The 16,637-nt window shown below is 49.6% G+C and overlaps 3 protein-coding genes across 4 annotated transcripts in view; 1 reads left to right on the forward strand and 2 right to left on the reverse strand.

The window, feature by feature from the left end:
• Positions 1 to 16,637, reverse strand: part of LOC139061250 (major facilitator superfamily domain-containing protein 4A-like) — a 457,040-nt gene that overhangs the window by 204,769 nt on the left and 235,634 nt on the right. The gene's annotated exons all lie outside the window — the stretch shown is intronic.
• The window catches only part of LOC139061248 (uncharacterized), a 185,020-nt gene that overhangs the window by 31,248 nt on the left and 137,135 nt on the right, over positions 1 to 16,637 (forward strand). The gene's annotated exons all lie outside the window — the stretch shown is intronic.
• On the reverse strand, positions 10,406 to 12,901 carry LOC139046938 (uncharacterized). The gene has a single exon (XM_070520869.1). It carries the CDS (start codon positions 12,547 to 12,549, stop codon positions 10,432 to 10,434), a length of 2,118 nt encoding a protein of 705 aa, XP_070376970.1. The 5' UTR covers positions 12,550 to 12,901; the 3' UTR covers positions 10,406 to 10,431.

Below are 16,637 nucleotides of genomic sequence, written 5' to 3' on the forward strand. Positions count from 1 at the left end.
CCCGCGTAACATCATCACTGCTCGAAATCAGTTCGAGCAGAGCGCTGCTCGACATTGACAAGAATTCTCTTTTGTGAGTTCCTTCTATAGCATTGACCCAACACCGTGGTTGTTATCACACCGATCGCTATCTCGACTGGTTGGGTATTGGAACGCCGGCCTTGGAATGACCCACGCAGTTTTCTAACGCAGCAGAAGTATCGTGAATACGGGCCCCGGAAAACGGAGCAGAACCCTCACCTTGCCGTTCCCCAAGGATATTTATTTATTTATTTATTTATTTATTTATTTATTTATTTATTTATTTATTTATTTATTTATTTTGCAAAACTACAAGCAGCTACGCTGCCCAAGTAGGAGAGGTTACACAAAGTGCATCTATAAGCACTCTTCAAGCAATGAGACATTATTACATAGTATAACAGACAAAGAAAGATAATTACATTTCTCAGCGGTGCTACAGGGAAAAAGTGATATTTCGGAGAAGCTGTGTCCTAACGAGGTGCGGGAGTATGCAGCCACAGTACGGTTTAGCCGTGATTACTGTTCAAGTCTACATCCCGTTCTATAGGCTTGTTTAGACCAGTTTAGCACCAGCGTCTACACTGGTTCGATGCGACGTAAGGGCAGGACTCGGGAACACCAACGCTTGAAGCGGCGTCGCTCGTTTCTACGATTGCTGTATACACGTCTACTAAAGACGCCGTTCTTAGTAGGGGGAAGGGAGGGGGGGGGGACTGAGTATAAAAGAACAAAGCGAACATACGTGGAGTGCAGCGAAACCCACGCAACCGCCAGAGTATAGTTGGGTTCCGTTAGGTGCTTGTTTCTACAGAGTCAGTTGGCACGAGACACAGGAACGGGGGAGGAGGAGGTCGTTCATCTCTCTGGGAGGTGAAGGCAATTAACGCGGCCACACTCTGGGCCGAACAACTCGTGCAGAGTCGGCTGGCACGTGCATTCCGCGGATCGCGTCCTTCGCGAGCGCAAGGACGACCCCTGCAAAGCCCAGCGCTCGAGCCAATTGGAAGCGTTTCGTCTCACCATCTATCTCTATTACTCTTATTTCTCACGTAACGGAAATCTTAACACGCGTATACCTTAAGTGTGCGTGTCCGAATCTCGAAAAGCTGACTTCCTTTGGATTTGGGTTTTTTTCGCATGTGGTGTCGTTGCGTGTCGCATCATATCCGCTTTCCGACTATACTTGTAAGCACTGGCACAAAACATGTAGCAATCCACAAACAAGAACAGTGGACCAATATACACCAGTCATTTGTTTAAAATAAGCTCACCACACACACAAAAAGTTAACGACAGCTCGCAGCGAACACCTTGAGACGAATGATTACGTCGGCTTGGTTACCTTCACTGATCGTTTCTGTCGGTTCTGTTTTTTTTTTTTTCATGGGTGTGTGCGTGTGTGTGAGTGCATGTATAAGTGTATGTGTTAGTGTACGTGCGCGAATATTGGCGGCGAAAGCTACACTCCTCTTCTCCGAGACGATAATTGGTGCAAATAACACAAACAATGATAAAATAAACTGCAGACACGTGATTTATAAAGTCCAACTCAGCACTTATAGATTAGACTGCGGCCAAGGACGACGCGGGGCAGAATACGAAGGGAAAGCAGGACACGTGCTGCGACGCACACACAAGGACGATTGTCGCTACACTGTCGGCGTCATGCCGGCTTTCCGATCGCCGGCGGATTGCACGAAACAAGGAAGGCACTCGACGCCAGGAACCGCAGGAATGCGCAGGATGCCCTGCCGCGGAGACGGTCGAGGGGCTAAGCACAGTAAGACTCGCCGACATCCGCGATCGGTGCCAGGCTATAGGGATATGCGCGGCAACCGCGCATATCGCAAGGCGTTTTCGGTAATTACACGTTGTCAGGCTCTCAAGCACTCACTATGTGGGCAGAACCGGCAAACCGCATTGTAGGTGCCCGCAACGCGATCGGCACGATCGGGTCTGCGGTCGTCCGTTAGCTGCCTGTTTCCTCACTGGCCGTGGACGAGCAACTGCGCGGGGAAAGCTTGCACTTGGAAGCGAGCCCGGAGGAGGCAGCCCCAGGCACTGTTATACCAAGGGACTCCCCGAGAACAATGAAGACGGTCATGACCGTGCGGTAACGGCGAGATTAAGTACTTTGTAGGGAGCATCGCGGAGTGGTTAGCTCGCCTATAAACGCATCACCGTTTGCGGAATACCGGCTTGCGAGAGAGAGAGAGAGAGAGAGAGAGAGAGAGAGAGAGATGTATGGACATTAGGAACGTGTCTTTTGAAACGGAAGAATGACGGATGCCACCGAACTTGTCACGCTTACGTTTTTGTCCGCGCATTCTTTTCGGTCTTTAAGACCCATGCTTCGAGTTAACAAATCGTCGATTGAGAAAGAAGTTTATTGTCCTAAAATATATTTAACTTCCCTGCTTTTCCGCCACCAATATTCCAGTCGCCTTTTACACTTCTCCATCGGAGATAGCATTAAGCCTTTCTTTACCATCCCTGAATTCCATAACCTATGACAGGCTTGCTGCCCTCTCACTGACCCCTGGATGGATACTAGCAGCAACAGCGCTGGCAACGCGACATCTTGTGACGCAGAGTTTAACCAGGTTGCGCACAAAACTAATACTACAGCGAGTTAACTTCTAATGTGAAACGTTAGTCGTGGCCCCGCCGTTAACCTGCAGTCATTTCTATTTTTTCCTTCGAGAACAACACTCACGCAGCACAAAAGTGTCTGATACGCGCTGTATCTCGCCAAAGCATGACAGGGTGTCGCTGTTAGCTTTGTCACTGTTACTTCTGGTCCGCGTCTCTGGTAGTCCGATAATCCATAAGATGGTAGGAAGTTTGCGGACAAGCTAACAACTCTCTAATTAGCTTATTGGTTAAAAACATATCAGGTTACCGCAGTCGTAGACGGCAGTAGGAACTCCGGTAGTAACATCTAATGACGCTTTGTCCGACCACAACACGCTAGAAATTATTTTGTTACGAGGGCGTTCTTAACGAAGGAAAATAAGAGGGTTTATGTTACTAATTACGCCACCCCTGATGTCTTGCAGCAAAGTAAATTAACAAGTGGGAGTCATGTGTCTTATCTGCGTAAAGTCAGCGCCACAAGATGTGCCACCAACGCGACTGATCACGCGTGCACGCACGCATATATATATTTCGTGGAGTTCCTGAAGGAGATATATAGATACAACCGAGTGCAAATTGTATGGGGAGACAGAAAGTGTAATTGAGTGGTGGAAACTCATCAAGAACGGAAGCAAGGATTTCATCTGTTTCTATTGTTGTTCTTGCTTTATGTTAAGGGCACAGAAAAACGACTGGAAAGCAGTGAATTACGGTTTGGTTTATCATACATGCGTAATGGACAAATGGTGCAACAGAAGGTCATCGTACTGATGCGTGCGGACGACATAGTGCTACCAGCGGACAATGCAAGAGATTTAGACACTTGCGAATATGTGTGGTAACGCAGCGACAAACCTAGGCGTTAAGTTTAGCACAGAGAAATCTGGAATTATATTTAATTAAGAGACTAGTAATTACGTGGTGTCAATGCAACAGCAAGTCATACCCATAGTCAAGCAATATACATACACTGGCGTATCCATAAAAGAAGGAAACATGTCGAGGTTGGCAGTTAACCAAATATGGGTAGGCCGGCTTGCTTTGGGAGCGCATGCCAAATACACAAATGAGGCAGTGTGGGGTGAGATCAGTTGGACTTCGTATGAAGTCAGAGAAGCGCAGAGCAGAAATAGTCTTGAAGAAATACTCAGGAACATTTGACAAGATAATTGGGCTGCTAAAGTGCACAAATATCTGTACTTGAAAAGCGTGGAGACAAAATAGAGGAAGAGGTAAAAAAAAATCGCGGACAAGTACAGGGTAGGGCTATGGAGTAGTAATAATTGTTGGATTCTGGAGTAGCTGCAATTAAAGCCTTTAATTTTTTCTTGCTCCTTCCGCGCTTAAGAGGAAGCTTTAACTCGGACCCAGTTCCGGTGACGCTCATTCAAATACGTGTAAAACGCAGAAATGCTTTTTTTAGATAACCACTGGGCCGATTTTAATCAAGTTTGTTGCATTTGAGAGACGATGATAAATTCTAGTGGTTGTTGGAAATCCAATTTTCATTAAAGGTGCGAAGTTTTTAGGAGGAACTTTCAAAAATTGGTAAGTTCGAGATAAATGGAAGCACGAAGTTGACAAATTCGTAGCTCTAAAAATTATGGGCTTTAACGTGCCAAAACCACTTTCTGATTACGAGGCACGCTGTAGTGGAGGACTCCGTAGTGCAATTTTGACCACCTGGGGCTCTTTAACGTGCACCCAAATCTAAGTACACGGGTGTTTTCGCATTTCGCCCCCATCGAAATGCGGCCGCCGCGGCCGGGATTCGATCCCGCGACCTCGTGCTCAGCAGCCCAACCACATAGCCACTGCGCAACCACGGCGGGTAAATTCGTAGCTCTAGATATCGCATTTCTGTAAACTGCATTAGTTAGAGTACACAATGCGGACAAATTTAATGTACCAATTTCTATTTTCCATGAATTTGTCACATTGTTTGCAAGGGTTTTGAAAAAGACCTATTCACATAATAGTAGTCCTTTTGCGGGTCATATAGAATACATCAATATTGTCCGCTTTAGATGCACTATTAGATACTATTTATAGAATTGAAATATGATTTTCAATGCCGAGTTACAAAGTTGTAGACTTCATAGTTTAGTTTTCAGGAGATTTGCTATTTTCAACAATTTTCACAAAATTTTGACGCCCTAAATTAAGAATTCTCTGCAACAGTCACTAGATTTTAACTTTTTCTTTTAAATACAATAAACCCCATCAAATTTGGTGCACTGGTTGCCAAGAAATACTATTTCTCCTTTACCATGTATTTAGGCAGCAGCCCCTGAGCTAAAGCTTCCTCTTAAAGCCCATCGTTAATAATTATGAAGCGTTAAAAATACCACATTTAAAAAGCTTTTAATCGTGCTAGCTACAGCTTTGCGCTTGTTCAGAAACACGGGAATCCTTTCACGCAGTTCAATATCTCAGCCATCTGATTCCCGGCAAATATTTGTCGACTTGTTTGTCTAATAGACAATATACAGAGCACATTTTCCCAAAAACCGTTTAGTTTCTTCCTGTGTGTCTAAACCCAACCAGATGCGGTGACTGAATCAAGCCAAATGTTCAGCATGGGCGTACCGCAAGTGATAACGTTATCGTGCCAACAGTGTAATACAAACAAATTTTAGTGCACTTCCGTAGACCACGGTCAGTAAGTTTGGGACACTAAACATTGGCACCAAGCCGGGTTAGTCGTCTAAAGTATTCTGATAATATTCTGTTTGCGTATGTTTGGCCTGAAAAATAATGTTGCGTTATCAAGAAACTGATCGGAGGCCAAAGTTCAATTCTTGAATTTAACGCCCAAACACGGCCGGCACGTCACAGTGACGTCACGGATTTGAAAATCGCGCGTTCGGGGCCGTTCCCGAGCCAAAAATAATCTCAAAAGTCGCTAGATGCGGTCCTTGGTTTCTATAGAATGAATACTAATATGAATACTATAATGAATACTAATGAATGAATACTATAGAATGAATACTAATATAGAAGAATACTGAAGTTTGTCACATTGACAAACTAATATTTTAGTCGCCAGCAAATTCAGGTGAATCGCGCGACGTTAAAAAAAGAAAGAAAAAAGGAAACGCTATGGGTTACGGGACCTTCAAAGGTGCGTCGTCAGGCGTCTTTTCGTTTTTCGCGGGTTCTGTGGCCTACCGATAACGGGAAGACGGATATTTTTGCTACTTTAGAAGTTTAAAATTTAGCAATTCAGTTCAATTTTATAGAATTCTGTATTGTCCCTAAAAAATTTAGCAAACACATCTTTTTCCTCAAATCTCACGCGAATGTCTGCATTGTGCGTCATACATCTGCAAAGCACACGGCTCGTCGGGCAGTAGACTAACCTTCTGCATTTACGCATCCTTTCGCTCTTTCTTTCGTCGGCGAGGGGTGTCCTAGTATCCAGTAGATTTCCAGACGCTTGAGCAGACAACTCAAAACCAAAGAGAAAGCCTCATCCACTATAGGAAAGGCGTAAGAAGCAAAAGTATAAACACGCAGCTGCATCGCAGGCAAGGGACGCAGCGAGAAGAACGATCAAAGAAACACCTTGAATGTGCCGCCCGTTCCGGCTCGCCGTCGCCCGCACAACATGCTGCAATTGAATGTAATGGATAAGAAGTGAGGAGAGTGGAAGCGAGAAGCCACGCTAATGTTCCGCAGCAGACGACGGCAGCAGCAGACGACATTGGACGAGCGCAGACAGCGTATCGCGAACTATACGCCGTGCGCACTACACGTTCCTTCTTCGTCCGCGTACTTCCCGATTTCAATGCTAGAGATTAGGAGACGGTGAAAACGCGAACGCTTTGTAAAAGAAAAAAGAAAGCAAGGAATAAACAACAGCGGCTTTTCTCCAAATGCCGGCCCGAAACCTTTTCTTTTCTCTTTGCCTCCCACTGGGAGACTCGACGACGCCCAAAGCGCGAGCACTCTCTGGGAAACCACGCGAGCCGACGCGTTTCGACAAAAGCGCGGGCAGACGACGGCGGGCGGTCATCAAGGTCGCACTACGTCACGGGCAGCTGCGCGTCGCTTGGGTGATGTCACCACGGCCCGTTACGACGTCACGCAACTTTACCAACTTTACTCCTGAATCGGAGAAGAGGGGAAGGAGGAGGCGAGCCAGCTGGATGAAACGCGGCCGTCGGTGTAGCGTGCGCGCGTGCATACGGCTACGCACCTGTACTGCGGTGGCTTGGCGCTTGGCGTTTGCCCGTATTTGGCGGCGGCTGCGGCGGGATCGCGATCCGGGTGGTACCGTCCAGGAAAGCGGTTTGGCGACGCAGCGACAGAAAATAAGACGTTAACGCAGATTACGTCGCGGCGAGCGTCCCGGACGGGAAGAATAAACAACGCTGCACGCACGTTCCGCCACACCTGCACAAGTACCTACTTACAACCGCGTGCTTTCCTGCTGGTCGATGCCAAAGACACCACACGTGGCGAGTATCCTGCTCACAATGCCGTGTTTGTGCCAACGTCTCCCATAAGAAAAAGGATACTGTGTACAATGGGCTCGGACGGAGTTGCATTTCTGCATGAGCGTAGTGATTCCTCGATTAGCTAGGTGGCAAGCCAGGATCATGTCGAGATCGGATAGATAACGTGCCTGTTCGATGTTTTAACCAGCACGGCACTGCTGTGATTGACGGCCGTTTGCCAACATAGAGATTACACATAAGTTTGCGTACTTGTTCATCGAAACTCATTTACTTCTGAGCTGACCGTGTTACGCCAATGAAGCTATCAAATATTTCCTCTTTCACCTTCTTCGCGAGGAAGGGCACAAACTTTTCATTCTAGGTGCCTCAGTTACGGAGCACGATCGTGTCTGAATGCAGAAACAGGATGTACAGTCGACGTCAAAAAGTTTCGGACCGCGGAATCTATACCCATTTCGATGAGGGCGAAATGCGAAAACACCCTTGCACTTGGATTTAGGTGCACGTTAAAGAATCCCAGGTGGTCGAAATTTCCGCAGTCCCCAACTACCTCATGCCTCATAATCAGAAAGTGGTTTTGGTAGGTAAAACTCCACAATTTAATCTATGTATATATAAGCATACATACCCCCACGAGCAAGATGACTTCTAGGGTCTCTGTTTGCATCCCAGCGGCGACAGAGGCTCCAATATTCAAGAGCTTTCGATGTATGTTAAACAGCAAAGTTGGGAGCATAATCTCACGCGAGCTCGGAATCCGCATTTCGCCAGTCATGGTTGCTTGAAATCAAATATAATGCGTTCCGCTACGCAGTATATACGCACGCTTTGTGAGAATTCAGTTTTATTTTCGCAAATACTGCATTTCGCAAACATTTCACGCCAGCAGTAGAGAAACGCGCTCGAATTGAGAGAGGAAAAGTACCAATCTTAGTCCACATGATTCATCTACGGGCACCCGCGTAAGCCTGCGCGGTGGATCACTGGCTCTACGACGTCCTGTTGCCGTACTCGAAGATCGTGGGTTCGAATCCCGGCAAAGGCGGCCGCATTTCGGTGAGGGCGAAGCGTTAAGAAACCCCAGGTGATCAAACATTAACGCGGAGCCCTCCACTATGGCGTTCGCTCGTAACACCACATTTTGCTTTAGGACGTTGAGCCCCGTGAATCAATCGCTCAGCACGCTTAACTGTAACTTCAATTACAAATCAATTAATCCCAAACCTCATATCCCCCCCCATCCAAAAAAAAATACAGTCAACCGCAAATTTTTACGGAACAAAAAATCTGAGAAAAAAACCGAATATCCGCGCAGCCTCACAACGCAGCCTAGCATATTCGCATTTACAGCCTCTACCGGTACATGTGTGAGCAACATTGTGCTGTTGGGTCTTACCGACCAGTGTTACGGGCTGCTCGGAAATTGAACGCTTTGCTGAGATCCCACGGTTCGTAAACTTCTTGTGGTTTACTAGCCCTGGTTGGCCGAATAAATCAAAGTGACAACAGGTTTTCACACGGTCATCTTCCACTGCAAGCCCCGTTCGATCAACGTTAGCCCGCTTCCCAAGGCTGCAGCGCTGCCGGAACATCTGCGTACAAACGCACGGTCATTTTGGCGCACATACGCAGCGAATCCCCCACCGACGCGGTTCCCATGGGCGACCGGAGTAGCAATGCTGGCTTGTTGATATGGCATCTGGATCCGAGTTCTCTTTTCTTTTCTTTCTTTCTTTTTTTAGCGCGGATAAGAGAGAGAGCAAATGATAAATGAAAGGTAGGGAGGTTAACCAGGAGTGAGCCCGGTTGGCTACCCTACACTGGGGAAAGGGAAATGGGGACGGAAAGATTAAAGAAAGAAGAGAAAGTCCACCGGGGATATCGCTCAGTCACTCAGTCCGGATTACAGACGTTCACTCAATCCTGTATCTTTCAAATATCGCAGCAGCGCTTTTGTGGCCTTTTGTAGCTGCGATATACGAGGCCATGGTCCCAAGATCTTGTTCAAGGTGAACGGTTTGCTATCTAACTTGTTGAGAGCTGTGCAGAGATCTTGTCTTTCATTTTCAAATGATGGGCAGTAGCACAGTAGATGGTCGATAGTTTCTTCGACACCGCAGGCATTGCACTCGGCGCTATCAGCCATGCCAATCAAAAACGTGTATGCATTCGTGAATGCGACGCCCAAGCGTAAGCGGCACAACATTGTTTCCTCATTACGCGGAAGCCCTGGTAACAGCCGCAGTTGCATAGATGGATCGAGGGAATGCAATCGATGTTGAGTGAAATCAGGTGTGCGCCACTTCTCCAATGTCATACGGTGCGCTAGCTTGCCTAAGTGTTGGGCTGCGTCAGTACGCGATAAAGGTACGCGCGGATAAGACTGACCACAAGAAGACACACACAGAGCCCTGCGTGTCTTCTCGTGTCCAGTCACAATCGCGCTAAAGAGAACAGTCAGATCGCGATCCCACGGGCAGTGATAGCCGTTGCCACCCTTGCGCGTATAGGCTTTCCCTCTGCACGCGCACATATACGTCGGCAGTTGCGCCAGCATTTTCCGCTCGCTCGGCGTCACCGCATTTCGGCACGCTTCGCGCCCCCGCCCAGCAATCGTCGAGTCGTGTTTCCCCTTCGAGTGGAGACACCACCGTGGGCTGCGCGTCGACGGAGCGAGCCAAGACGCGACCACCGGGCCCGTTATGGGCAGCTCGACAATCCTCCGCCCGCTCGCGCGGGGCAACAGGACGTCGGTGACGCTACGCTGTTACGCCAGCCGGCCTCAGTCCGCCTTCTCGAGGGGAGAGGGGAAAGGGGAGACCCATTCCCCTCTCTGCCCAACCCTCTAGGCTCGGTATTGGTATTTGGTCACTCTGCTTCAAAGCATCCATGTTCATTCATTCGTCCACACTGCGGCACCGCTCTCGCCCTATCTCTGCTCGTGGCTGCCTTTTGTTATCCTTATTCCTATTTTTTTGAAGTCTGAGCGTACAACCAAGGATCTCAAGCTTTTGCGCGTTGCAGTGGCGAATGTCGGAACAATACTTCCGAAGAATCGCGCGCTACACTACGGATGTCTTCATTTATTTATCTCTCTTCTTTTTTCTTTCGATATTGTCTTTAGGTGCACGAACGCCACACTCTAGCCCTCTCGTGACGCGAGACACCGGAAGTCTTAAGCGTTAAAGGCCTACTGCAGCTAAATTCCGGACCGCGCTAAAAAAAAAAAAAAAAAGAAGTTTCAGACAGAGCAGCCTCCGTGCAATGTTTTAGTAGTAGTAGTATAAGACTTTTATTCAGCCAAAAATTACAGGCCGAGCATATCGACCGCCTGGGCGGCCAGTCGACGCTGTTCTTCTTCACCTTCAGCGCCAAGCCAGTCGAGCCAGGTGGTGATGGAAAGCGAAGGGGGAGGGTAGGAACTTGATTGCTGAGCAGTCGGACAGTAGAATAGGCAATGGGATAGGTCTGCATAAGTAGACGGGCAGTTGGGACAGGAGGGGTCGGAGCGATAGCGATAGAGAAAGAGGCGGGAAGGGGTAACCAGTGCATTCATTTGGATGTGCCGCAGAAGGCGAGCCTCCGGCACAGTGAGTGATGGATGAGGGGGAGGGTAGAGGCGCTTGTCGAGACGGAGCTGGAGGTAAACTTCCTTGATAGTGCGGCGCAGGGAGAGTCCCCCAGAATCCTGCGAGGGCCCCGACCAGGGGATCAACGGTGCCCGGTTAAAAACATCACGGGCGAGCTGATGGGCCAGCTCATTGCCGTCAATCCCCGAATGCCCAGGGACCCAGCGGAGGAAAACGGTGGAAGGTTGCAGTGCGGAGACCGCTCGTTCGACCTCTTGTTGGAGTGAATGGGGTAGGGTGCGGTTCTGTATGTGGCGAATGGCGGCTTGGGAGTCAGTGTATATCGTGTACTCTGGGAGCGAGGGCAGGGAGGGAAATGATTGTAGGGCATGTACAATGGCAAGGACCTCGAGAGAGAGTGCATCCGGAGGGTGTAGGTACGGCCCACTCGTGTGAGTTTCAGGTGCTGGGAGGTGGGGATGGTAGATAGCGTAGCCACAGGAACCTCGAGGGGCTATGAAAGAGGCATCCGTGTAGGCTACTCCCTGGGTAGTAAAGAGGGGGGAATGATGCTGCGCGGCCGCGTGACGACGGCCGGCATGCAGGACAGGGGACATATTAGACGGGAGGGGGAGAATGCGAAGATTGGGCGCCGGGGTGGATTTTGGAGAGGTAAAGGAGGAAACGGGAATGGGAGAGATACCCGCCTGGGCCAGTAACCACTGACCCTGACGGGTAAGAGAAAGCCGGGCAAGCTGGGAGTCACGGTGGAGAGAGAGAAGAGAACGAAGAGGATGGAAGAGGCCTGTGGCAAAGAGCTTAGCAGTGGAGGTGGTGATAGGGAGGTTGAGAGCTGCCTTGTAGAGGCCAACAAGGGCGGTTTCGAGGGTGTTAAGCTGAGTGTGGGTGAAGGAAACGTAAGGCACAAAGTACAGGAACTTGTTGAGGGCGAGCGCATGGGCAACTCGGCACGCATGAGCCTCGTGGAGGCCCGAGCGCCGAGTGACCACGCGCCGCAGGAGGTGAGTTACCGAGTGACAAGTCCTGACCGCGTGGTGTAGGGCTTGCACATTCTTGGCTGCATGTAACGGGAAGCCAAGAACTTTGCATTGGAGGACAACAGGAATGGGAGAGCCGGAAAGATGTAGGGAGATTAGGGCGTTGTGGGAGCGCTGGTATGAGGAGTAGTTAAGAAGGAGAAGCTCGGATTTCTCCGGAGCAGGTGACAAGCCAGCAGTGGGGAGAAAGGAGTTGATGAGATCGAGGCCACGTTGCAGGGTGTCCTGTACGTGACCGGGAGAACCAGACGAACACCAGAGGGTGATGTCGTCGGCATAAAAGATGTGGTGGAGGTCAGGAATCTGGGCTAGTTGGGAGGCGAGAGGGGTCATAGCAAGATTAAAAAGGATAGGAGAGAGAACAGCACCTTGAGGAGTGCCACGGGTGAGCGGGTGGGGATCGGACAGATGTGTGTCCACTCGGAAACGAGCCACTCGGTTAGAGAGAAAGGAGCGGAGATAAGAGTACATGCGGTGTCCGCAGTCTAGGGAGGAGATCTGAGACAGGATATGGTCGTGGCACACACCATCGAAGGCCTTGCGGACATCAACAGTCACAAGAGCGTGGATGTGGCTGGGATTGGGTGAGAGAAAGGTGTGCTGGAGGATCAGGAACATGTCCTGTGCACAGACGCGCCGTCGAAAGCCGATAAGAGAGTGGGGGAAGAAATCTTTCGCTTCAATAAGATCAGAGAGGCGAGTCAAAGCCATTCGCTCAAGGGTCTTGCCAACACACGACGTCAAGGAGATAGGGCGAAGGTTAGAAAGGGAGGGAGGTTTGCCCGGCTTCGGAATCATAGAAATAAGAGAGGATGTCCAAGCGCTCGGCAAGCAGCCGCTGTCCCAGGCATTGTTGAAAGTCTGAAGGAGGAATTCCTTGGAGTGGTCGGGGAGGTTGCGGAGTGTAGTGTATGTGATGGTATCCTCACCGGGAGCCGAGCGAGAAGCATTAGCAGCCAGGGCAACCTTAACTAAGTCTTTGGTTATTCGGCTCCGAATGTAGCTCAGTCTATCATTCGTCTAGAGTTATTAAACAACGAAAACCTCGGAAGCATCGTTTGACCGCCATTTGACGTACTTTTCTTATGGCTTCAGTAATTTGTACGTACAGCATAGTAGCCTACTGCACGACCGGTCTAGAGAACGAGCGCGTTTTTCACTATGCCTAATTGCTGTCTTAATGGACGCACAGAGGTATCACTGAGAGTACCGACGACTGTTACAGAAAATTCTAGAGTGATTGCGAAAGAAACTAGTACATGCTAGTAAGGCATTTTGTAGTTAGGTTACGGTCTGCGCAACCGGCTGACCACCTAGCGTTTGCTACTCTGTTTACACTTCGCACTATTCGCTTGCGCCCTCCGACGACAAGTCAGTAAGGCACACCACCCCTTGTAATAACCGCACTCACGAATAAAAAGGAAAAAAAAAGTCACCTCGCCGCTTGAAGTGGCGCAGTCCGAAAAAGAAAAAAAAAGGGCCTTCACTGAGGGAGACGCGTCATTAACCCGCAAAACCAGCCATTCTCCACGCTCTCCCGCGTTGATTTGGCGAATCGTTAAAATCTTATTCCGCAATCCGCACTTTGCGCTGTTTTTTTTTTCCTCTGCCATCTTTAGTGCAGGAGGCTGACGTGTCTGGAAAGCCGCAAGACACACACCATGGCGGCCTCCCCGAAAGAGAGTCAGCCGGACGGCAGACAACCTCGCGTTAGCGGCGGGCGGTGCCCAGCGTCCCTGGCTTTATAGGCTCCCCTCCCCCCCTCCCCATCCCACCTCTAAATCTCTCCTCGGTCTTTTATATACACACACGCACAAACGGGACGCTTTGACGGCGACGCGGTGAGAGCGGGGGACGTTTCGGCGCCGGCGCGGCATCCTTCCGCTCGCTAAGCGCGGCGCCGTGCAATTAAGTGCCGCGTTTAGTCGCGTACAACTCGACCGCAGAGTGGCATTTTCTCGAATTCAAGTGTACTTTTTTTCCCGTGTTTCTGTTCTAGCTCGATGACCAAAATATCGCAAAATCGTTTCTTGTTTAACTCAGCACCTTAATTAGCATAGCAGTGTCTGAATTTTTGAATTTCTGTTCCTTTTCCCAGTGCCTAATCTCTTATTGCTTATCCATGTGCAGAATTTGTGTTATTTGTGTTCTTGCCAGCAATAATCAACACTGGTAAAACAAATCTACGCACAATACAAAGTCTTCAGGGTCAAGTGCTCCGGATCTGTCTAGGCCTGCCTCAGAGTGCTTCAACAGTGGCTACGATAGCAATCGCTGGAGATCACCTTGTCAAGACCCACATTGAAATTGAAGTACTCAGGACCCATATAAGGCATCTGACCAGGACTCCTCGTCACCACTTGGCATCCCTAACAGCGGACAGACCACACACATCTTTCAGCCGGACGATAACCGCATATGATAAATCATTGCCAGCTTTTTTCACCCCGGCTGCGAGACCTTCGATTCCTCCATGGTGCCTCGCTCAGCCAAAAATCAACCTCACAATACCTGGTATCTCGAAAAAAGCTGATCTATCATCGCCAGCCCTTAGACAGCTCACGCTACTACATTTGTACGAGAACTACCGTGATTCTACGCATATTTACACTGATGGATCTGTCCTTCCAAGTAGCACCGCGGCGGCAATCGTCATACCAGCGAAAGCTACAACAATCAAATTTAAGACGACCCACGCGACAACATCGACGGCAGCAGAGCTCGCAGCGCTCTTTACTGCCCTTCATCACATTGGTGATGAACACCACATAAATGGACAATATTCTGCGATTCGAAGGCGGCACTGCAGTCTCTACTGTCACCTTTACGACGTGGACCACACGAACAACTAGTATTCCATATTACAGAGACGTTGCAACATATAAGTGAAGCAGGCCATGAGATAACCTTTCAGTGGCTTCCAAGTCACTGCGGGATTATCGGCAATGAACGGGCGGATCACGCTGCCCGCTCAGCCCATACTGAGGAGCGCTGCGTCCCGATTCCTCACTCTAGAACTGACGCAGCACGGAAGCTCCGCCTACTTGCTCGGCAGTGCACCGCATCGCAATGGAATGAGCCACATTTAAGAAACACGCGACTGTACTCACTTGATCCAACACTAAGTCTTCGAGCGCCATCACAGCTTCGCCGTAGAGACGGTACGCTTTTCTATCGACTTTGGTTGGGCGTTGCCTTTACTAAAGCCTATGCATTCCGCATAGGGATGACCGACAGCCCAACCTGTGACCACTGCGGCCATGAAGAATCAATTGGCCATATTTTGTGTGCCTGCCCGCAGTACAGTACACAAAGGGCATGCCTTCGCCACGAACTTGACAAACTGGACGACCAAGCGCTATCCGAAAAAAGAATTCTACAACATCGAAAGGACCTACCGTCACAGAAGAAGGCCGTGCAAGCGCAATTGCGCTTTTTGCGATCTACCGGCCTGAGTGAACGACTTTAACTGGGACGCCTTTTGTGTGTGTGCCTCCATGTGTACGTGTTTTTTTTTCCTTTTTTTTAGCGTTTTCCTCTCTGTCATCTTTCGAACCCCTATCCCCCATCCCCAGTGTAGGGTAGCAAACCGGAGACTCATATCTGGTTAACCTCCCTGCCTTTCCTCTTCATTCTCTCTCTCTCTGTGTTATAGAATGTCAACCGTCAATCACCTCGTCTGGTAGGCACGCCTCGCGCGCATCGTCTACCGCATCTGTGGACGTCCTTCACGATATAGCGTCGCTTTAAAAAAGAAGACCGTCACGACCTCAGCTGTCACGGAACGTCGACATCAACTGTAAAACAGAAACTATAGAGAAGGATGAATCCGAGTTACATTGCGATAATGACGGCATTTCGGGATGGCCGGGACGGGTTAGAAAGTGTCGGCGCCGGTACCCACCCACGGCGCGGACCCAGTCGCTGGCACGAAACGCTTGTCACGAGGCGGACCTACAAAGCGCTGTCCGCAGCCACTCTCCACGCGTTCGAGTTAGCGCGGAGACAACGAGCAAGGAAAGAAAGAAAGAAAGAAAGAAAGAAAGAAAGAAAGAAAGAAAGAAAGAAAGAAAGAAAGAAAGAAAGAAAGAAAGAAAGAAAGAAAGATGTAGAGGGACAGCGGAGTAAGAAAAACCTTAATGAGCGACTACCCTTGCCGCCGTCCGGCGTCCGCTGTCGTCCGTCTTGCAAAGCAGAGACCGCACACGTATGTACCGTATACACGCACGCTCGGACGCCCACGCTGGCCTGCACAGATGTCCTTGCCCAACCGCGAGGAACGCGTACATTCGAATGAATGCGCCTGAGTGCAGGCACGCTAATACGGGACCCCGCGCCAGCGGCCCTGGACGGAGCCAGACTTTAATGAGCGAACGGGAGAGAGGCCGGGGAACAAATGCCAGCGCGCTCTTGTATAAAGCTCAGGTGAAAAGCGGAAGCGGAAAGAAGAAGAAAAAAGAGAAAGACTAAATCTCATGATGAGCGCGCGCGGGGAAGGATCTTTCTTCCGAGTGGGACGAAAGACCTCACGAGCCTCGTGATTCAGTTCTTGGCATTGGAGTCCTTTTTCCTTTTTTTTTATAACGACTCACGTTTGAGTGTGCACGCGCGATTTCGGCTTCTGCAGACGCGTGTGTTTGAGGAGTCGCCAGGGTCTCCGCCACGACGGGCGTCGCCTCGGAATTGCAGCGAAGGCGGCGGGGGGAAATTAATCGTCCACCGCGGTTTGGATAGTGGTCCTTTTTTAGCCCGCCCAATCGCCCGCGCACCGCCTTAAGGTCACTATACCCGTCCTGCCTGGCGCTCAAATGCGGGCGCGTTTCCGAGGAGGGTTGTTTAGACGGGCTGCAGGAACGGCATCGTGTCTATGCGTGTCTTCTCAAAGT

Source organism: Dermacentor albipictus, chromosome 6 (assembly GCF_038994185.2).
Source record: "Dermacentor albipictus isolate Rhodes 1998 colony chromosome 6, USDA_Dalb.pri_finalv2, whole genome shotgun sequence".
NCBI classification, from domain to species: domain Eukaryota; kingdom Metazoa; phylum Arthropoda; class Arachnida; order Ixodida; family Ixodidae; genus Dermacentor; species Dermacentor albipictus.